This window comes from Manacus candei, unplaced genomic scaffold (assembly GCF_025592945.1).
Source record: "Manacus candei isolate 608988 ecotype Guabito, Panama unplaced genomic scaffold, ASM2559294v1 h1tg000005l, whole genome shotgun sequence".
Taxonomy (NCBI): Eukaryota; Metazoa; Chordata; class Aves; order Passeriformes; family Pipridae; genus Manacus; species Manacus candei.
The window spans coordinates 2,135,635-2,158,873 of record NW_026138053.1 but is presented as its reverse complement, the minus strand read 5'-3'; the positions used below and the strand labels follow the sequence as shown (position 1 = coordinate 2,158,873).

Here is a 23,239-nt window from a genome sequence, read left to right as displayed (position 1 = left end):
AGTGATGTTACCAAACAGTTGAAAGCACTCACCATAACACACACACAAAAGCAAGTTACATTAAGTCTGTACAGGCAGCCTTGACATTTCTACTTTTTCTGTGCTTGGCTTTGCAAGGTTGTTACATGGATAACCACAAAACTTACTTCACTTAAAGAGTAAGGTTCATTTTAGGGAGCATGTGAGAGTTACAGGGGTTAACACAGTGCTGTTGTCTTAGTGGCACTACTGACTGAACCCAAGCAAATTGCAGCCAGCCTTCCTAATGAAGGGTGTAAGAACTGAAAAGCTTTATTAGGAGGTTGAAATTACTGGAGTTGAGTAACAGATGTGGATTATCAGTTTTTCTTTCTGCTAGCCTGATAGCAGAGGTTTTCGTACTCAGAACTTGAAAGCAGACAAGAATTTCATTTCCCAGTTATAAAAAGCTGAGAGCTGGAAGGTAATTATGCACTATGTCTGAGTCCTGCCACTTCAGAGACAGTGTGTCTCTCAACTGATCAGTCAAGCCAAGTGCTGCACTGGGATTTCACCAATGCTAAAGGCAAAATGCAAGATGATAGGAGCTGGGAAATGGAAGAAAAAAGCAGCAGAACCAATAATTCAAAAAAATTTAAAAATAATTAGTATATTAAATAATGTTAGCAAAACAATGAAGAAAGATCAGATATTTTAGTAGAGACTCGGAAGCTGATTTGTTAGGGTGTGTTTGTACAAACTGAATTGCTTGGAAAAGTCTGTGTCACTTACTGAAACTGTTGAACTGGGAGTGTTTGTTCCATAGCCAGATGAAGGAAGGGAGGCCAAGGACCAGCGGCGTCCATCCGTCCTGGGGAAAAGATGTGAGGGGAATCACGGTCAGGGACATATTGTGGCTAATTCTTAGGAAAAAAAAGCAATTTTCTCCCCCAAATCTCTTAACCTCACATTTTTATGAAAGTCTCAAGTTATTCAGATGAATCGGGTATCCTAATTACAATGACATTTGTGAAAAAGCAGCCAGACTAAGTTTTAAAAGTAAAATTAGGTGACCTCGGAAAACATAAAGCAAATGGGCATCAGACTCCTGCATTAAGTAGATGCTTTGTATGTGTTACCACTTGTACAAAAACTGGAGTTTTTAAAAGAGATAAATGAAAACAGCTCCCTGCAAACTTCTTTGAAAAAAGACAGTCATGCTTAAGATAATTACTTATGCATTTTCTCGTCTTCCAGATGAACATTAAAATTGAGAACAAAAAAAAAAAATCACATTACATCAAGAATCAACTGAAAGCAGATTCATTTGTCTACCTAGTCAGAAAGCATCACCTGGCACAGCTAGGGAATTAAAACCACAACAGCAGATACAAACAGAGATGTGGGGTCCACTCAAAATACTAAGATAAGAATCAGAGAACTCTCCCTTTCTCCTCCAGTTAATGTAATATTAGTGGCTATTCCCCTACTGTAGTCAAAGAAACCTGACTGCTGGGGAAAAGAGCCAAAACATGGTGGAGATATTTCAGAAAAGGTCTTGTTTTACCAATGTCAAAACTGAGGAACTACATGACTGCTTTCAGAAGAATCAGTATTGCCCTCCCTGAAACCTTCTCCACCCAAACCCCAAGCCTACTGTGGAAAGACATGGGGCTTTCTGGTACAAACAAATACAGTGCATTTATGCAAGTGCATTAAGAAATGGGATGTTTGGTACAGGTCTGAAACAGTGCCTGTAAAACCCTCAACTGTTATCTTCACAGTAATATTTCTCATCCCACTCTCCACACTTGTGAAGCCTCATCTCCAGAAAAAAGTTCAGTGCCCACCAGACATAAACTCCTGTTTGCAATTTTTCCAGGTCTAGCTCCTTTTATTTTCAGATGCAAAGCACTCTTTGCCATCTATCTTAGAATGAGACGGAAATAAATTCACTGTTCCACATCACTGAAAAAATATTATGTCAAGAGTTTTAAAAAGACTTACGCTTCATGCATTAAAAAAAAAAAAAAAATAAGGCTGTAATGCAGATTTTTATTGCATGTGTATGTTATAGCTAAACCTCATCTAGCCACGGGTGATATTTTCTTTGGGAAGACAATTCAATGTAAAAGAACAATCTCAAAATTATTCCAAGAGAAATAGAATTCCTTTCCTAACCCCAAAAAACCAACAATCATCAGAATTACAAAGTTGTTGCTTTCTGTGGTAAGTGACTGAACATCAAACTTCAGTGATTTTCATTCAGCTTCTTGTAACACACAGGAGTACTGGGGAAACCTTTAGGTTAATGATTCAACCTCAGTTTGGACTCTGAGTCCCAAAGCAAGGCAGTCTGCTCACAGGAATGCACAAGTCACTCACTTTTTGCAAAAGGAAAGCCTAATTACTTCCTTACTGAATTACCTAAATTGTGCACTGAAATAACTTCACAATCTTCATTTTGACAAAGTTAAATAAAAAATATATTTATCAGTTAGAAAATTACAGGACACTCCCTTCATGCTTGGGCTATTTTCTGCTGATGCAATCGAGGCAAGCAATGTGCTAAGCAGTCAGAACACACGTGTCAGCTCTACTCTAGCAGAAAGAAGTGGGACAAGGAAAAAAACTTTAAAAGAAAATTCCTCCTTAATTTATGCAAAACATCTCAAAGTTATTTCAGTGTTCTGTTAATAAACATACTTTAGGGAGGTAACATGCAGTATTGCTTCAGGAAAAGACAATTGGAAAGAAACCTTTAGGTATTATATTTGTTTATTATGGACACCTTGCCAGCACAACAAAGACATGCAAACAACAAACTTTGCCTCTAAAATGACATTTTAATTAGTTAATTAAGGAAGTATTTTTATGGCAGCTAAATGCTATTTAATGAACAGTAGATCAATTTCAAGCAATAAAATGTCAGAAAAACAACGCATCTTCTCCAGAGCACTACCTGTTTATCACTTTGAGACAAAATGCAAAGATCTCCTGTTTCAACTACCAAAGAACAGAAGCTAAATGCCTAAATGGGGTTGTTACAGCAGGAACTTGTTAGGGACACGGGCTCAGCCGCACAGAAGCACAGTTCATACACACACACAAACAGCAGCAATAGGATACACATTACCTGTCTGCTCTGTGTCCGTGGCTGTATGGAAAAAATTGTACAATAATTATGAGAGAGGGAGAAGTAGAAGATGCACATGATTTCTGAAAAAAACCTCCATCTCCTGTTAGTGGTATTCCTCCAAGATCAGTTTTAGTGAATATGAGCACAGTTAACCATACATTTACTTATTCCAACAGGAGGATTCCCGAACATGCCAAATTTGTGGCTATGACACAATCATTGAAAGGGTGTCTAACGAGGGATTTATGATTAAGCACAAGTCAGACCAAGGACAATCTAGCAGTATATTGTAGTGGGTTTACAATAAGACATGGTTTTCAAACACGTTTCCTACTCTGTCTCAAGAAAGAACTCTTCACAGGGCTTCAATGAAAGAATGGAAATCACAAATGATGTCCAAACAGAACAATAAATGAAGAAATCACACCACAAATAACAGGCAGAAAATCAGCAACAAACAATTTCTGTGATTGCAGTGGCAGGAAATCAGGTAAGGGCCATCTCTAAAGACCCACTGAATGTCAATTAAAAGGGTACTGTAAAATATCCATTTGTCTGGCAGTACACTTGCAATTACTTAATATCATCATATAGAAGTTATTCTGATACCCCTATGTGATAATCTAATCTGTATCTGTTGTTACTGCTGGCATAGCTATTCAGGGTGTAATGCAAGTAGAAAATAGAAACTAGTTGCTAAAACAAGCTGTGCTTAAGTGTTCTTTTCACTGGAAGAAAAAAGTATAGAGAGGAACATGTATACTGTAAAATGTACCACTGTACTCAATAGGACAGGCTTAACCTTTATTCATCCATTTCTTTAAAAGCTAGATTTAAAAAATGGGAAAGTATGAAAGGGAACTCTTTGGAGTTTTATTATTAAAACATTTATTTGCTGTCTGAACCTTTAGAAACCATAATCCTGAAGCGTCAAGTTGAAAGATAATGTTGAAACATTATGTTAAGTTTTGACAATGGTTTCTGCTGCAACTTTTCTCCTGTGTACCAGAGTCCAGAAGTCCAGATACTGTGAAAACTGGTAAAAATTCAGTGGGCTTCAACAGAGCTGATTGAATACTCCCAGATCAGGTTTAGATACCTCTTTAAAAACGTAGGTGGATTCTGTGAGTCCATTGAATTGTTTTACAACAGGGAAAACACTAATTTTTCTCTCTGAGGCAACAGGAAAAATACATATCCAGTTTCTTACATTTCACATGCTATTAAAAAGTTGTTTCTGACATGAGACATGAAGACCAAAGTCTATTTCAAACAGTATCCAAGGACACGGGGTCTTCCAGCGAATCACTTCACTGGAGAAACGCTCCAGGATTTTCCTGCCATTCAGATTAAGGGTGAACCTTATTCCATCAAATCCTAACTCTTTATTCTCCTTTGAAGTTTTGAGACCTATCCTTTTTTCTAACTAGTCCTCAAGCTAAATCTGTCATTCTCAGAAAACTTAACTTCCTCTAAGGATGATCACACGTTTCCCATCCTCAGATCATTTTAACACAGACTAACTTTTTTTCCAGCCAAGGCAGAGTACAACAAATCCAAAACATCTCCTCCACACTTGAGTCTAATCATCCACCTGCTATGCACAAACCTTTCTTGGGGTTTCTCTATTTTCCTGGTTCTTTATTTCTCACAAAATTTAACTTTCTGTATCATTATCCATTTCTGCCTACCTGCTGGGATACAACAGTCAAATCACCCTTTGCCTGCTTTTCCCAGCTGTCTCTATTCTTTCTGTCCTACTCCTCACACGAAATTCATCACTAGAGTATCAGATTTCTTTCCACCAGTTTGATACACAGCGTGGCCAGCACCTGTCCAGCATTCACTGCAGGACACATGATGGCTTCACAGTCAGGTCTTCGGTGCTGCTCTTCTAGAGGCTCTTGTGGACTTGCAATTTCAATTATCAGCTATTTCCTTCACTAGAGCAATAATGTTCTCTTGACACCAATGCCCAAGACAGTAGAGAAAACTCAAGAGTCAGCACCAGTCAGAAGGCAGGGAATGAAGGCACACAGAGTGGTTGGTGCCTAATTTTAGGTATGTTTACAACTTTGTGCAGACGTAGCAAAGAAGATCAGCACAGTCTGAACACATCCCAGTGAGAGCAACATCTAGGACTGCAACTAAGTTACAATTATCCCAATCATGACTGGTTTTAACATCACTGTGACTAAATTATTTGTCACATCACATGCCCCACATGTCATTCTTCTGGGAGAATGCTGCCTTCTCCCTAGGCAGCATTAACTACTTAATGTGATTTTATCTTCTTCTAGCTCTGAGAAGCACATTCCAGGTGCTGCCAAGATGTAGTCCATAAAGAATAAAATATAAAACAAAATAAAACACACATTTTTACATCAGAGAAAGTAAAACTCAATTAAAAATATCTTCTAACCTATAGGCCATTTCTAAATAAAAGTGTATAAACTATGTGCTTGCCAGTCCAAAGAGAATAGATCCTGCCTTACCTTCGGGCAGGAACAAAGGAAAAATGAGCAGGTGCATTTGGAGAGAAGTTCCTGGGACTGTCCAAAGGGCTGCTACCTGTTTGAGAAAGCCAAAATAAACAGTCCAAAACCATTCCATTCACATTTGCAACAGCAGAATGAGTTTTCACTATGCAGAAAGACTTTCTAGTCACAAGTAGTTGGAAATATGGAGCTTCGAACCTTTGAGCATTTGAGCATTAGTTTGCTAAAGAAATGCTCTGGGTATTTTCCTCCTTTTAAAATAATTTAAGGTGTATGTTTTATTTCCTATTTTCAGGTAAGTAATGTACCATCCATAGATAACATAGTCATTTAATATTTTGTAATAATTTCTATATACAAGCTCTTCCTAACACTTGTCAGGGGAAAATCTGAGTTAGAAATTACACTGATGACAGTTTCAGGAATAATAAATAGTAAGAAAACATTTCTTCACAATGTACATCAAGGCTGAATGTAAAATTGACTGAGGGGAAAAAAAAAAGACATACCAAAAGAACAGCACATGATAATAAAAGCACTATACACATGTAAGATGAATGGGCTAAAATCTACCAGTATTCACCCTAACTACCATTTTTCTGAAATAGTACTTCCACCATGAAATGAAAGTAACTGTGAAATCATGCAGTAAGGAAAATAATAACACTTAATCTTCTCTTGGAACAATTTTTTTTCTTGGGTTTTGGCATATGACGTGTAAGCATATGGGTGGTAAGAGGTTTACTGTAATGTATTTTATTTCAAAGTAAAAAGCAACCATTTTGCAGAAAGCCCTTCTGAAATCCAGGATCATTTACAAACTAACTGCTGGAACCTTTGAAAGTTATGGATGAATTAGATGCTTCAGGTCAGTGAGTGTACTTTCTATCAGGCATATTCTTCAGTGGTTTGCTCTCTCTGATCATTAATATATGACAAAAGAGGAACTGTACATAGTAAACATATGTCAACAGCAATTTCTTTGTGCACAGACAATAAGATAACATTAAAATAAATCCAGGAAAACGGAATAGATTCCGGACAAGCAGTACACTGCAAGGTACATAACTCATAAATGTTTTTAAATTTAGATCCCATATAAAATGGTTTTATTGCAAAAGTTATGTAGAAAAGTCAAACCAATTATGAGTCATCTGCAAAGGACTTGTCTCTGCTTCAAGAGAAGTACTAAGTGACCCTCAGACCAGCACTGTTTATGAGGTTACGGGCCCATCCAGCAGCATACTGCAGCTTTAAATTAAATCACCTTAATTTCAATCAGTTATCCACATAACTGCTACACTGAGAGAAGCAGAACACAAGCACAGTGCTCAGTTGAAGGTAACATTCCCTCACACTTCAGCAATACAAATGGTCCACCAAAGTCTGCAGCAGCATCCCTGCACAACCTCCTGTGAGCAAGGTGTGCACGCCTGGCACCCACAGCTGGGAGGGAGGGACGGGGAGAGGGGGAACAGGTTGATACCTTCTGGGGTGTGAGGATGGCCACAGTACAGCACAGGCCAGCAAACTCCATCTGGTCTACGAGTCTACGAGGGGAAAAGCAGCAGCTGGTTGAGATTAAAGCAGCCCCAGGCTGATCTAACATGTGTCATGGGGTGATGAGAGAACTGGAGAGGTAAGTGAATGCCAGATCACTCTACAATCTCCTTCATCAAGAGCAAACTAAATTAAAAACAAAGGGTTTGAGCAACAGGTTTGTTTTCTTTTGGCTTGGTTTTCTTCTGTATTGTTGGTTAAGATTAACAATGAGTTCACAGTGTAATATAACACAACGCAAGTCTTCATCCAAAACTGGATACTGTTTAACCCATTCCCAGTATATCACAACTGAACAGGGGAGAGAGTGATCAGGAATCAGTAACTAAATAATTTTTGGTGCTTCATTTATTAAGTTGTACTCATTTTAATTCTTATGGTCACACGGGAAATAAAACCCAGAAGCATCATGCTGCCTTTGAACCCAGAGAAGACAGAGAGGTATGGCAGTCACAGTCTAGGTGGCACTGCAAGCTTACAAGAAGGATTTAAGAAGAGGCCACAACAGCCACCAAGTGAACAACTGAGTTGTGCATGAACACACACATCCTGGTGGCAGCACATGGCTATAGGGTGAGGGTCACCAATTACTTGCTAGCAGAAGGCTGAAGGAGCATTTTAGATCCCAGGGAAATGCAGCAGGAGTGAGGCCTTTCCATGGTTATGAAGGTGATCTAATGAAGCAAGGAAGGCTGTCAGCTTTGGTGGGAACCTTGGCCTTTGCCTTCCCATTTTTCAAGCTTTACTAATGATGAACCCTACTGTGTCAAGATGATCCTCTTGAACAAAAAGCTCATTGCCCAACGTTGTTATAAACAAGCAATGAACTGTCATTGCCTTTTTATATCTTCATCAATCTTTTGTGAATTTTCTGGATTATGATCAAAATAAAATTTCAGAATAACTGAGCAAATTGGGTAATGACAGTTTTTAAATATCAGAATTAAGTATGTGGGTGTTCAAACTCTTCTGAGCCTGCACAATGTGGTACAGAGATACTACTAATTTTTAGGCAACTACTTTTTCAGATGTATATCGTATATTTCCTTCCAGACACTGGAATTTTAATTAGATCCCCTGTGATTTGCTTCTAGTGTTAAAATGAAAAGCAATTAGTTTTTCTACTCAATTCAAGTCTGGGTGAAGCTTTAAAAAAACAACAGGGAGAAGGGGAATTACTACTTTCCCTAAAATTTCCCAGTACTGCTGTATCTGCTCTAGATGAAGGCATTTTAATAAGAGAAGCCTCAGTGCAATGGTCTTGTTCACCAAGGCTGATCGAAACCCTATTTATTCTGTAGCAAAGGTAGGTTCTCCTGTTGCTCAAGGGTTATAGTTGGCTACTATTGAACCTGAAATGACTGTGTCTCAAGGGAGGCTGTTACACAGAATGATTGCCCATTAGGTAAATCAACACAGTTACACAAACGCCAATAATTCAGGCAGGAACCTTTACATCTTCTGGACACAGGAAGAAGGATGCAACCAAAGCATTTCTATATCCACTACCCTCAAAATACGAAACCAGACCTTATGGGCAATAGATACATGAAAGTGTCAGCTATCACCTACAAACATGACATTCACCAGATAGGTTATGAGTCCAAAAACTAACAACATGGCTCCATGTTGTAAAACCTGCTCCTGAGAATCACACAAATAAATAAATACAAAAAAAGTTTTCGTGGTCTTCTATGTAGCATACACAAATATTACTTGTTGAATATTAATGCAAGCAGCTAAAGATCATATTGCATGCTACAGAATTAGCTGCCTTCCAGCACACACAAATCTCAAAATGATCAAAAAATTTAAAGCACCCTGTGTACCACTGACCTCACCATCAGTGAATGCCACGGTGTTCTCACACCATCTGAGGATCACACACATGACATGCCGAAGAAAAGAAGCTTTGACAACCAGGGCAGGATCTAGAGTGGTATGTTACATACTCTGCCCACTCTAATAAATAAATAGGGATCTCAGTAATAGCCATTTTTCTGCCAGAAGGTGGGACTGAACTTGCAGTGTAAGAGTGGAATCATTCAATTCAGCAGCACAGTGCTGCCTGCAGCCAGCTCCCTCCGCCTGCCCTTACAGATGGCAAAGGTCCCAGCAGTGACAAGTGCCTCCACTGGAAGTCAGCAAGCAACCTGGCTACCTTACAGCTATGGAAAGTAAATTTTAAAATAGCCTGAACTTCAGTTTTCCAGCTGTAAGAACCTATCTCTTTACTACTAAATTATAAAAGTAACGTTACTACTTTGATTTTAAGCTTTCCAATTTAAAATATCACCTAATGGTAACTTAGTTATCAACCTCACGGTGTAACCTCTTTGTAATTTTCAGATTTTAAAAAATGGATTCAAAGAAATACAAAAAAACCTAAGGAATACATGTGTGTACCTTTTTCCCCACTCTCATTTCGACGGAAAAAGAATTTAGAATAAAGGCAAAATTTTCAAACTTCTATCCCTAAAACTTGGAACTACAAGCCTGGGAGACTAAACAAGCAGAGTGACTTACGAGCTAACTTGACAAGCTGTAGCTCTCTATGCCACAGTACTGGCTCATTTTGGAAAATGCTATTTCATAAAGTTTGAAAACTCAACTAGCACACTTAAGTGTTCTTGATTCAGAAGTGATTTCATGGCAGAGTTAAAATTGTTTGGATGTACTTCTGTCTCAAATGGTGAGATCCCTTAGTAATACTTTCCCTCTAAATGTCCTAGGATGTGAAATTGCCTGGCATCTTGTTGGGATGCTATTTCAGACAGTACGTGCATCTGCCTGTTCCTTAGGAGGTTCATTCTTACCTGACAGAAAGACAACTGAATCTCACCCACTGACTTTTACAGTACACACACAGAGGAATAACTCCTGGGATTAGTGCTACACAGGACTTCATTTTAGTGTGGTTTCTGAATAGAAACATTTTAGAAAGCCTCCCTGATTTTTCTGCATGCTTGATGTTCCTTTGATTTGTAAAAGAGGTTCAGAATGGGCATCAAGAAGACAGGACAAAAGTTCAAGACAAAACAGGCCAGGGAGAGACTCCAGCGTTTCTTAGTAACTCATCACTGCATGTGCCTGAACAAACAGATTGATAGATTCTGTTCAAATACTAAACAAATATCACAGCCTGTTCTCGAATTCACATCTCATATATGATATTTCTTAAGAAAATATTTGTGACTCTACTCTAAATTTCATCTACTTTTGTCTCTTGAATAAATTATTTTTTCCCAGGGAAGACTCCTAAATATAGTACTGGTAGAGAACTCAAATTACAATTAATTTACCTTCCTATGCTCTACTGGCTACTCTTGGAGGTCACAAAGGATTTCCTTTTAACTAATAATTTAAAATCCCATATGCAACATCAGAACAAAAAAGTGGAAACATTTGAAAACTACTGCTAAAGCAAGGTGGCACACCACTGAGTCAATACTCTTCTTTTTAGAAGACACTCACATACTTTATCTAATAGATTTAATTTATCTAATAAACTATAAGCTTGTAAAGCCTGAAGCAGCAACAAAACCACCAGGAGAAACTTTTCACTTTTGAAATAGACAGAAGAAAAAAGAAAATGTAAATGTTTCTATTGTGAGCAATCCTGCAATTGTTTTCTGAGCAACGATCATATCAACATCATATTGCAATCAGCCAAGCAAGGACACTTCTTTTTCTCAGTTAAAGGCTTGTACAGCTAATACAGAATTTGTAAAACAAAATCTATATTAACTCAAAGTAAGAAGTACAATGTAATTATGTGGAGAATTTCTTCCATGAAAAATGCCTTGTTGAAACCAAATTTTACAAAGCTATGACTACCATAATTACACACAACAGAACCAAGGGAGTTTGAGGTGAAAGGGGATGGCCCTATACAAACTTTTGGCCCTGCATCCTATTTCAGATTCTGAAGCAAAAAGAAAATTATTTTAATCTATCACTTAAAAGATTTTGTTAACATTTTAATTTGAAAATAATGGGTTATTTAAAAAAAACCCAATGTAATTAAAGCAAATTCCTAGCCTTCCATGACTGGGCTTTTTATAGCATCCCAAGCAAACGTGACAGATTTTTACGATAACTTAGAGTCAATAAGGCTTTCATGGGCATCCCTGAACAATAACTTCGGCCTTCTTTTTCCTTTCAACAGGCTGGATGTCACCTCTCGAGATGCAAAGCTCTGCAAACAGAAGCAGATGGCTCCTTTTAGCTGAGCTACCATCAGTGTGCTGTTCTTTCTCAGCATTTCCTTAGTTTCCATCTCCAGAAAGCATTTACAGAACACGCTGCCATGTAGGAGGAAGCAAGTCTGATTATAATGAAAACAACAGTTCCTTGTCTTGCAGGCAGCAGTGATGTGCTTCCAGACAGGCTCCACTGTGGATGTGCCACAAGTGTCCAAGCTGTTTCATGCTACTCACTGGTGCCCATAAGGGCCATACCTGGAGCCCAACCATCTTCTCTGGCATTTTGAAATAGCAAAAACATTGCAGTCACACATCACCTACCTCCCTCAGCAACAAAAACATCAAGAGAACATGCTGTTCAGGCAAGCTGTTGAATCTGCATGTGTGACCCTTTCTGAAGAATCATTCCTTCTTTTTTCATAGAAAGAACATCTCCACACGTTTCACCTCAATGAATAACAAGCACCTGCCCATGTGCTCTGAAATGAGCATTTCACAGTTGCTGCCATCACAAAATTGGTAGCAATTTAAAAATAAAAAAAAAAAAGAAAAGAAAAAGTAATCCCAAGCACCTCATGTTGCTCTAAGGAGCAGACAGAGACCATAAAATGGCACAGTGCACAGCTGCCAGAGGCATACGGAAACAAGCAGGATGTTCCTTCTCATGAGAACTGCAGTTAAATCACTGGCACAAATTAACCATGCTCAGAGACTCAAAGCAAGATATTTATTTAAATGTATTTATCTAATTTTATTTTACTTTGTTTTCCATCTCAGGCTCTTTTGCAGGACACGAGAGGATTGAATCCCCCAGGAAGAGTGGAGGACGGATACGGAAGCAAACTAGGAAGTATGGAACATAAAACATTTATCTTGAAACTACAAGGACCCTCTTACAAGTTAGGGAAGGTGAAAAACTCGTCAGAATATGCTCTCCAAAGAGCACATTTGATGTTGAGTATCAATATGTTCAAACTCACCGCGATGACTACTGACATTTTTGCTAATGATTCCCAGGCAGAGCAGTCCCAGGGACTTACCTGCGTGCCCATGGAGAGGGGAATGTGGTCGTGGAAGAGTTGGAGACGTGCTGGATGTTACAATCAAACTCTTTCTGTTGCTTGTCCGACAGCTGAAAGAAAGAAAGATGAACACTAAGGCATGGTCAGATGAACAACAGCACCTGAAGGCAGGTCCTGCAGAATGTCTTTCAGCTAAGGAGGAATCTCAGTATTTAGGTCTGTGTTTCCTTATGCTCTCAACCTCAGTAGTGACCCTGCAAAGAAGAAAATGTACAGGGCCAAAAGCAGCAACAAGGTGTTTTAATACTTTGGAAACATATGCTGCAAAGGCCACAGGAGATAGCTGATAATTCATTCCTGATTCACAGAATACGCACAACTCAAGCTTTACAAACCTCACAAAAAGCAAAAAAAATGTACAATACCCCAGAGTGCTTTGGATATTCTTACCAATATCCAACCTAGCAAATAAATCCATGACAATTGTTGGCTGTTACTATAAGAAAGCAGAGCACATTCCTTAGGGCACAGTTAAAATTACAAAGCAAAGTGTTAGCACAGTTCAGCAGATGAGTAGGATTACTGACTAAACTTAAAACTTAGGATTCAAAACTCTTTGTGAATGCACGTGGCAGGACTAATGGAAAACTCTGCAAAGCAAGTTTCAGACACGCCTCTGCCACATCAACTCCACTCACTGCCGTGACTTTATTCCAGCAAGGAAAGTGACACTTCTTATGGGGCAGTTCAGATCTACTTTTTTCCCAGTGGAGTTTCAGAACTGAGCCAAATGAAGGATGTGTTCCTCCATTTGCTTCCCAGCTTGTGATTGCTAGTAGCAAACATTTAGCTTTAAAGATATAAAAGGAATTGCAATGGGCAAGAGAAACAGTTTTAAACCATGGGAGCTGTGAACGAGAGCAACTAGACATTTAAATCACTTTGTGATTGCCACTTTTCCTGTTGTTTAAACAGTAAAATTTCACAACTGGCCAAGTTGTATATATTATTGCTACATACATTTGCTCATTGTACCTCCAGCTTGCTTTCTAGATGTCAGAAACATTTCTGCTTCCTTCAGCAGTTCTCAAAACAGGTAACTGGGGTGGGAGAATAGCCAGGAGTGGGGAAGGTTGAGGAGAGGCTGACCAAGGAGCTCGCTGGCCCCACTCTGGGGGTGCCCTGTGAAGCTCCACATTGGGTTCCCCAGGCACAGGCAAAGCCTCTTTGCTTGTAGAGCCCCAAATGCTGATGTCTGCCAGGTCTGTCCTGCACTGGCTGATCTGCTGGAGCTGCCCAACAATAAACACACTCAGACTGCCAAGAACTACAATTTAATGCAAAACTATTTTGCTGCCACAGGATACAGTGCATCTGACTATTATTATTTGTAAGCTTTTTTTATTGCTGTTCTATAGGAAACTAGAGAACTTGATGCAGAAAAAAATACAACTGAACTGCCAACTATAATAAACAGTAATAAAGTTGAAGCACCATTAACTGCTATTCAGGCTCTTTAGTGTACTTAAAGTATTCCTCAAAATTATCCAACTGATTCCATACAATCTCCATTTACATTAATGTATTATTCAACAACAGTCCATCCAAAACCTGATTGCCATTGTGCACATCATATGGAAAAACTAACAGACTGATTTTAAGAAGCTTAAAATCTCAGTTCATGGATATTTTGAATATGTTTTCAGTTACAGTATTCCAGTAACTGCTGAAAAAAGATTGAATACTCAATTCCAACATTAATACCAGATAATCATTGTTTATATTACCAGAAAATCTTTCTCACAACATGAAATTCCTGAGTGTTCTGGTATAATATATATTACTATGTAAAACATAAAAAAAATCCCGGATATTTTACTATAAAATGTAACACAGAAATTTAAGATCTTGCTCAATACAAAACACTACTACAATGAGAAAATAGAGCTCCATTCTCTATGGTCATATTCTCTTTGCTAAAGAGAATTCTTAAAGTACATTTTACCACAGCCATGTTTGGAGCTGGCTATGGAAACTTAGTATATTTTAAACCACAGCGTAACAGGGAAAGCAAACTATTCCAAACTCAAAGCTTTTTAACTGTTTGCCTGTGTTTGCCAAATTGAACACAGTTTTACAAATCCATTTTCTCTGCTGTCCTTGTAAAGACAAGGAACCAAAAGAGAAAGGGTTAAGTGGTTGGAGAACAAGCACAGCTGAGACCCCTTAAAAGAGGTCAGGTTTACACAAATGTACCCAGAGGAGAGAATGGCTTGGAGTGAAAGGCTAGCCCCAAGTTGGGAATAAAACACTATTCTCTTTACACCCTCAAAATTGGATAACTTTCAATTTCCCTGGATCTCTCATCTGCAAAGGGGAGACACCGCTTGGGCCTGTTTAGCCATTTCTATGACCTATGTGTGTTGGCAATAAGGCAAAGCTTAAACACAGAGACTAAAAACAAAACACAACTCCCAGCTTCTCAGATTCATGTTGAGAAAAATATACAAATACAATCATACACTCTACTGGTTGAAGAGAGCTCTATGGATATAGACACAAAAATCCTTGAGGAAATACAGAACAAGAGAGACGAAGTTTGGTAGTCACTAAAATATAAAAACAAGGGGGGGAAGGGAGGAGGTAACATGCAGAGGAAGGGCAGACACCGATCTCTTCTCTGTGATGACCAGTGACAGGACCCAAGGGAATGGCCTGAAGTTGTGTCAGGGGAGGTTTAGGTTGGATATTAGAGAAAGGTTCTTCACCCAGAAGGTGGTTGGGTGCTGGAACAGGCTCCCAGAGAAGTGGTCACAGCCCTAAGCCTCACAGAGTTCAAGAATTGTTTGGACAATACTCTCAGGTTCATGGTGTGACTCTTGGGGACAGTACTGAGCAGGGCTAAGGGTTGAACTCAATGATCCTTGTGGCTCCCTTCCAAATCAGTATGTTCTGTGATTCTGTGACTTCAGCTGGGCAATCTCTCCCCCAGGAAGTCACTATTGACACCATTTGAGCACCTCCTAAAGAAGAACAGGTAAATATAAAAGAAGCAAAGCTGACTTTAGCCAGGGCTTTGTGTCAAAGAAATTCAAACAGTTCCAATGAAGAAAAAACTATTTCCTGGAAGATGCATTTTAGCCAGACAGTCAGTCCTGGGTTCAAAACTGAGCTACCAGGCCAATGATAAAGAGGAGACCATGTTGTTAATACTTTAAATTGCATTAATTATTGTTTATTTCTGTTTGCAAATTCTCAAAAAACACTGTATGTTTTTTTACTCAAAAATTAATTCAATCTACATAAGAAAAGAGGAGTAATAGGAGAAAGCAGAAGAGGAAAAGGTTGGCTATACATCTGAGTTTTTTAACCAGGAAAAAAATCAGGTTCTTAACCAGTCCAGAGAGATTCTAAGTATTATTATTTGTTTATAAGCCAAAGGTTTGCTATTTTCATTAAATGAGAGGCGACCCTTACCCTGACCCTCCTTTCCTCTCACAATTTGCTATGGGTCTTGTTAACCTTTTTTTCCTCAGGTCCCACGTCATAATTTCAGAGAACAAATCCCCTCCAGATCTTCCAGCTAAGGCAAAACACGATTTTAATAGCACAGAGTTTCTCTACAGCCCAGAGCTGCAGGGTTGAGCTCCACCAGCAGAGTGATTTGGATGTGCTGCCCCTCCACCCCCTGTGCCCCTGAGGTCCCACACCCACACAGACAAACCCGAGCCTAGAAACCTGTGAGAGCACGGGAGCAACTGGATTTAACTCTGAACACACACAGCAAAACGCACAGTTTATATCAAAATAGTTGAAACAATGCCTTTGCATCACTGTGGAAATAGAGCTTTTACTATTTCTAGAGTTAACTTCTCTGCCTGCAGTAAAAATAACGTTTGTTACATGCTCTGAAGCGTCCCCAGCGCGTTCTTGAAACCGGACTCTGCAGGACATCGGACATGGGCCTGGTAACTGGACACTGGGTTTGCACCCACTGAAATGCACCCAGGGGCCAGCACCCCTGGCCAGAGTTATTTATGAGCACACTTGGCAGTGTATCTGTGAGCTGCACGCAGCCCAGGGGCTCTTCAGCTACATCCCAACTAACCTTCTCTGCCCCCATACACAATCCCATGTCAAGCCTCTAAAATGAGCACCATGAGTACACCTTGTTTCATGTGCATATTCAGTCTGAAAAAGAAATCAATGTTTCAGTTTCAGCATAAATCAATTTTGGTTCTTTATTTTAGTGGTTTCCTCGGGGGACATCTTCAACTCACTGAGCAAAACTCATTAACGTCCATGAGGCATTCATGCAATGAATGCAAGGCCACAGAAAAAAAAAACTTAAAAATACATAACCAGCAACCACCATCAAGTAATTTCATAGTATTGCTGGTTATTAGAAACCAATAACGATAAGGAAGTTTCTCAAATTTACCTGAATTTATAGAATGTCTCATATTGAAGCTACTGACTATGTAAGTAAACAAGATTAGCACCAATTGCACAAGTCTTCTCATTGACTTTGACAGAAATCAACTTGAAGAAATAAGATGTATGGAAAAATTATATCTTAAATCACATTTTGGTTAATATTTACGAATGCATTTTATTCAGACTAGCAATTTATTACAGAATCACTAAGGTTGGAAAACACAATCCAAGATCATCAAGTCCAACCTTCAAATAAAAATTTTCATTTTAATTATACAGTTTTAGTTTTGCAAACCACCTCAAGCTGTCAGAGTGCCAGATTAACTCTTCCATTAACTAATAATTTCTTTCAAAATAACACTTCAGAAGTCCAACATCAGACTTGTTCCAGATTTGACATTCAATTCAATGACCCCAAGTCCCTTGGACTGGGATCCAAAATTCAGAGCAATCATATCTACAAAAGTTATTTGTGGTTACATATTTTCCTAAAATGTAATATCACCTAACCAAACTTCACCAGATTCTCCTCTGATGTTACAGAAGTTTGGTTTCAGTTGATTTGCTTTACAAAGAATTCTTTACAAGAAACAGACATTTTGGAAATGAAAATAAGTATTTAAAATTTTTATTCACAATGGCAGAAAATTTACAAAATCCAAAATCTGCATGTCAATGAATGCACCAGCTGCGCAGAAATGTTAACTAGATGTGGAAGTTATTGTCTTAATTATAGTAATTCAAAGATGGAAGCAATTTTGTAAGCTTTAGCACTACCAACAACAGGGATAATTAGTTCTCAAAAATAGAAAAGTAAGCATCTGGTTCAAGTGATTTCTTCTTTTTTTTTCCACATTCAAGAACAGTTTAAAAGTTATTCATCCTAGAATAACTGGGGGGGGAAGTGTTATTATTCATGGTGTAGGTTTGGTGGTTTGTACGTTTCTACAACAAACACTTACTTAGTCATAAAGAAATACACTTACATGCACTTAAAACGTGAAGGATGGAAGTACAAGTTCAATAAGCAACTTTAAGATTGAAGACAGAGTCTCCACCACAACAGACACAGAACTATCTTCTTCCCAGCATCACCCAGGAAAACTGCAATTATTTCCTGTCATTAAAGTCCCATGAGCAAGGAAACATCCTGAATTTGGATCCCTTCCTGGTTACCTTGTTCAGACTAATTAACTGAGGAGCCTTTTTCCAGCACATTTCTAGACAGTCTTTCCCTGCCATTCATTTCTGCATAAGGTCAATCCCCAACTCCCATGACCTTGAGACTGGAATGCAGTATTCCTGTTTTGCCCACCTAATTGAAGAGCTTCAAACAAGATTGAACTCTGGAACCTAAAGGAATTTAACCTTAAGGAAAAATAACAATAAAAGCCAACTTTTTGGTTGGTTCAAGTACAGGATACTCTTCCACAAGAAGCTTTCATGGAGTAGTTACTACAACCACAGAAACAGATGCAAGTTGTTAAGCAAGCCAGGCTCTACTCAAATTTGCATTGCCCGTTCTTTTGAAGCTCATGAGACAAAACAAACTGGTAAAAAATTATATTTTTTTATAACTGAACATTTTGCTCGGAGATTTCTGGCTTGCTGCAGGTGACATTTGTGTCAAGGTGCTGCAGACTCACTCTGTGTGCAGGGGTGTTTGTTCCATGAAGGATGAAAAGCTTCATCCCCCTCCCTCCTTTTTTTTTGATGCCTGTTCCATATTATTAATTCAAATACATGCAATGTGTGAGCTGCTTCAGAGGAAGACATTTTACACAGTCACCTATGAGGTCTGGGAAAGTCTTCTTGGAAAGCAAAGATGACTTCATTTTGCCTTGAAGCAAGTGAAAAGTCCTGGTTGAAGCCTTTCCCTTCTGCACTAAAGTAAGATGGATGCTAAGGGATGTTCCCATGCCTTATGTTGGTACCAGTAAATTTGAGTCAATGTGCAGATGGCTGTAGAAAAGTGTGAATTCTGTGAGACGAGGAGCACAGAGGTAAAAGATGCAGTCAACTTGTGAAGTGTGGGCTGCACTTCTGTACAGATATCCAAAGAGAAAATGGGGGTAAAACACATGAACAACATCTTTTTTCATGCTAACAAACACAGTAACAAGGAGTGGAGCAATGCAAGACTTACAAAGCAAGGAGTAAACTGGATGCAGACTGGTTCTTTTGTTTTAAGCAAGTTTAACATCTCACTACTTAGGAATTAACTTATTGTATGAAGGACCATTTTCCTTTCATCTAAAACAAGCTGTATGTTAGATAAACCCTTCTGCTTCATTTAGAGCTGAAATTGAAGCAGCAGCAGCATCTCAAGCTAAGAAATTACAAAAGAAAAGGGTAAAATTTCCAGTGAACACCAAATTTATGTCTAATTTGCCTAATGTTTGAGGCTGGTGCACACCTGCTTGCACCACGCTGTATAGTTCAGACCTTTTGCATTATTAACAGCATAGGAACAACTCTGCAAAGGCAAACAAAATGAGATGTCACAACAAATTACAGTGAGTGGTACAGCCATTCTCAACTACATGAAGCCACTTTTATTCCTAAATATTCCTCCCTCCAAAGCCTATCTTTGTTCTAGTATGAAAGAAAAAAAGTAAGAAAAAAAATGTCTGATTATGGAAGAGAGACCCCAGAATAAATATAAACACTATTTAAGGGGCAAAAACATAGAGTGACCTTCTCAAGCATTCCTATCTCCTGCTTCAGTTCTGTTATGCATTATACTGCCATGAAGTTACATCACAGAATGTGAAAGGATGATTTAATGAAAGCTAAGCTTAACCGCACACTTTCATTTCTCATTTCCTCCAAATCTATTATTAAATGCTTCACGTAGCATAGCTGCTTTTTAAATAAGTCTCTACTTGGCAATTCTCACAGAAGACAGTTCGTCATAAGTCTTTTCCTCCAAAAAAATCCAAGCAAACAAATTCCAGAACGAAATGACAAAATGATTTTATATTGTTTCAAATCTTCTAACCATGCAGAGTACAATTATATGCAGGTGTGCAATATAACAAACACAGTCTAAACACTCTCCCCAAAGATGGATCCAGAAAACTAAGCAAATGAGCTGAAAATGAAAATAAAGTTTTCCAGGTTTAATATAAATCTTGCATAAAATAATATGAAAAGTCATTTGGTTGCTTTGTAGCACACAATGTGAACAATTTTCTTCATTTTGTTTCAGGGCATTTTCTTAGTTTAAGAATCAAAAAATGTTACAAATTAGCTCGTTATCAGCTACCTGCAGTTCCAAATCTCAGCATGAGGACAAATTACTGATCTAATTTTAAATCTCTTCTAACAATATAGTATCTTAGAAATAATATCCAAATCAGACTGTCAGGGGTGTTGCCTTTGCTGCACAGATTTTCACACAATCGAACAGAGTAATAACCAGGGTGGGAACATTCTGAATATAAACAGGACTAGTATGTTTGCAATTGAATTACTTGCCAAATTTTAAGAATATCTATTCTGAAGGTGCTCTCATCAACAGAGCAAAACCTTTCCAGTGGAGCTAAGATTCATCCTTCCAACAACAGAGACTAACAATAACAATCCTACTGAAGAGGTTCAGGGTTTGTGCTCGCTTGGCAGAACGTTACACTTGTGATATGCCTTCCAACAGCTGGAACTACAGCTTTCCTTTGGCTCTCAGTCAAGTGCTGGGCCATGCTTCCATCCCTGGTGCCTCTGATATTTTGCAGGTGAGCCTTATTTACTGCCATCCTCAGCTCCCCAAGGGCCAAGACGGACATCAACTTTCTTAAGAACCTCCAGCATATTTAACTTGCAAGCAGTTTCCAGTAGATTAGAGTACAGAAAACCCTGTACCACATCTGGACAAGTGTGCCAGAAGGGCAGACAACAGGGAGAGGATGCTGTTAGACAGTAAATCTGCTCCTTGGGTCCTCATCTGCAACCAATTCATCAACATTTTAGATAGCTTCATGTAAAATCACCATCCCTCAGTTTTTCAGTTATACACCCCTTTTGACAGAAAGGCTTTCTGGATATTTTGAATTTATCTAGAGGGACAAAAATATCTGACTTCTAAGAAAAAAAAAAAACGCCAAGGTAACCTGCAACGTATCATGCTTTGCACCACTGATACATCAACACTCTCACCCCTCCGACCTTTTTGACCCAGGCACTGCCCTAACCTTTGCTGCTATGAGAACCATGTTCTTTTATCTTACCAGGGTTGCCATTCTCCCTTTTTTAATTTTTCAGGGTTTTGATATATAAAAAAATATTCATTGAACCGGTAAACAATTCTCAAGTGCATTCCCAACAGCAAAGTGTAGTAGATAATAAAAGAGCTCCACAAAATCAGTCTCAATCTGCCTACCTTACAATGATCATGTAAATTTATACTTTTGCTTCTAGCTTGAGGGGTGAGAATGTGCTGTTTTCATTAACAAGACCCTCCCCTTTCTAAAGCAATAATGTTTTCCAACTCTTAGCGGCTTCTTACAAAATTAAACCAACAGAAACAAAATCAACATCAACTTAACAAAATTTCTTTTTAAGGAGAGGATACGTCTAAAAGACTGTCCAATGAAGAAAAGTTCATTTTTAAAAGAGAGGGAAACCATTTTCCTTTGAAAGTGTTAAAATATGGACTTCAAACAGAAGAACTGAAAACAATTTGCGGCTCATTATATTTGCACACACACGAAGATGGGACAAAAATCTTCAAAAATGTCTCTAAAAAATAGCAGCAGAGCGTGAGTGTGCTAAGGTAGGCTGATGATAGGCCAATGGACATACTAGGAAAATATCCAGGCTTAAGAAAATTGTAATCTCAGCAAGCAGGATACAAAACTTTTGACATTTGTCCAGGACTAAGATGCCTTAGGCAGGAACGTGCCATGCTCTGCCTGCCTGGACTCAAACAGGGCTGAGCAGAGCAGTTTCCTACCAGAGCAAGACAAAGGTGAGACGTGTGTGCTTTAATTTGAAACAGACACAGAAAGAGAATACATATTGCCCCTGCAGTTTATTCCCTTCAGTTATGGGAAAAAAAAAATGCTGCTTGGGACACTTCTAATCAATACAGTCATTGAATGGCAGAGAGGGAAAGAAGGCTACCTAGGTAAGGCTTGGCTCTAGGGTACAGGAGCTGAAGTTCTGTGGACACTGAAAATGCTCAGTGTAGCAAGTAAGTAAAACTGGTATAAATTCACGTGCTGTAAGTCAGGTATTCAGCTATGTGGTCCTCACTCATTTATAGAGACAGGACTGTCAATAAACCACTGTCTCGGATAAAAACAACCTACTTAAAAAGACATGGAAAAAATTATTTACAAAAATACATTAGATAACTATACTGGAGTATATATCAGATCAAATAAGCTGACTACTAAAATAATAAGAACATAGACCTGTAGAAGGCATTTCATGTTAACAGAGAAGGAAAACCACAAAAGGCAGGAGAAGAGGGGGAGGCCCAGGGTGCAGATCCTGCCCTGGCACAAAGAGCAGCCCTCAGATCCCCAGCATGGGGAAGTTTCTGGAACAATCAAGCCTGATTACATGTTAAACCTCATTCTTTTGTGTAAAGCCTACTTGCTATCTGAGCCAAATGTTCATTACCCAACAGCCATCAATTTTTCATACAAGGATGGCTGTTCCAGTTTAATAACTATTACAAACGTGTACTACAAATAGATACACACACAGAGTTTTGAAATTTTAGTGGGCTGAAGCTGGGACAATCATTCACAGAATGAAGCAGAAGAAAAACACAAACATTAGAAGCCACAAGCTGACAGCTAAACCTTGCTGCAGTACATCCAAAGGGCAAAGCAGTTCACCATCACCTATGGAAGTGTACTTTTTTCAAGAGCTATTCTACTTTAAAAGGTTGAAAAGTAAAATCAAAATCAATTCCACATACAGTAAGATGGTAGAGAGCAGTAAGTACAAGTACATGAATGTATCTAAAATAAATGGATGGTAGCAGTGATAACAAAATTAAATCATAGAAGAAATCAGGAAAAAAACCTAAAACCTAATAAAATGAGAGCCATAATTTACACAGCTTTTAAAAAAGGCAGATATTTAATAAATGTACCTCATCTAAAATTGGATCAGAATGCAAATGAAGAAACTGTTAAAAGCTTTTTGAGTGCTTTATTTACTTAGTCATAACTACAGGAACTAAGAACAGGTAAGCATTATTTTCACAAATTATGTCTAACAAACTTTAGCACAAACTCACAAGCACAGGCAAACACAGCCCCAATTTTCTCTGATAAAATGCAGAGAAAGATAGGACTGTTCAATAACAATAGCCTATTTCTGTATAAGTAAAAGACTGCTGTAAAATACACTTCTGGGAGCTGAGTATTGCCACATCCCAGCTTTCCTGCCATACCAGTTACTTTC

General features: G+C 38.5%; 1 protein-coding gene across 8 annotated transcripts in view; it reads right to left on the bottom strand.

The window, feature by feature from the left end:
- Window positions 1-23,239, bottom strand: part of MAST2 (microtubule associated serine/threonine kinase 2) — a 192,468-nt gene that overhangs the window by 55,804 nt on the left and 113,425 nt on the right. For 7 of the 8 annotated variants that reach the window (XM_051795555.1, XM_051795520.1, XM_051795489.1 and 4 more), the window contains 4 exons: window positions 12,401-12,492; window positions 5,593-5,668; window positions 3,095-3,115; window positions 751-829 (listed from right to left, as the gene is read on the bottom strand). In XM_051795555.1, coding sequence (XP_051651515.1) covers window positions 751-829; window positions 3,095-3,115; window positions 5,593-5,668; window positions 12,401-12,492 — 268 coding nt within the window. The remainder of the gene's footprint in view (window positions 1-750; window positions 830-3,094; window positions 3,116-5,592; window positions 5,669-12,400; window positions 12,493-23,239) is intronic. The other variant, XM_051795500.1, reaches the window with a different exon arrangement.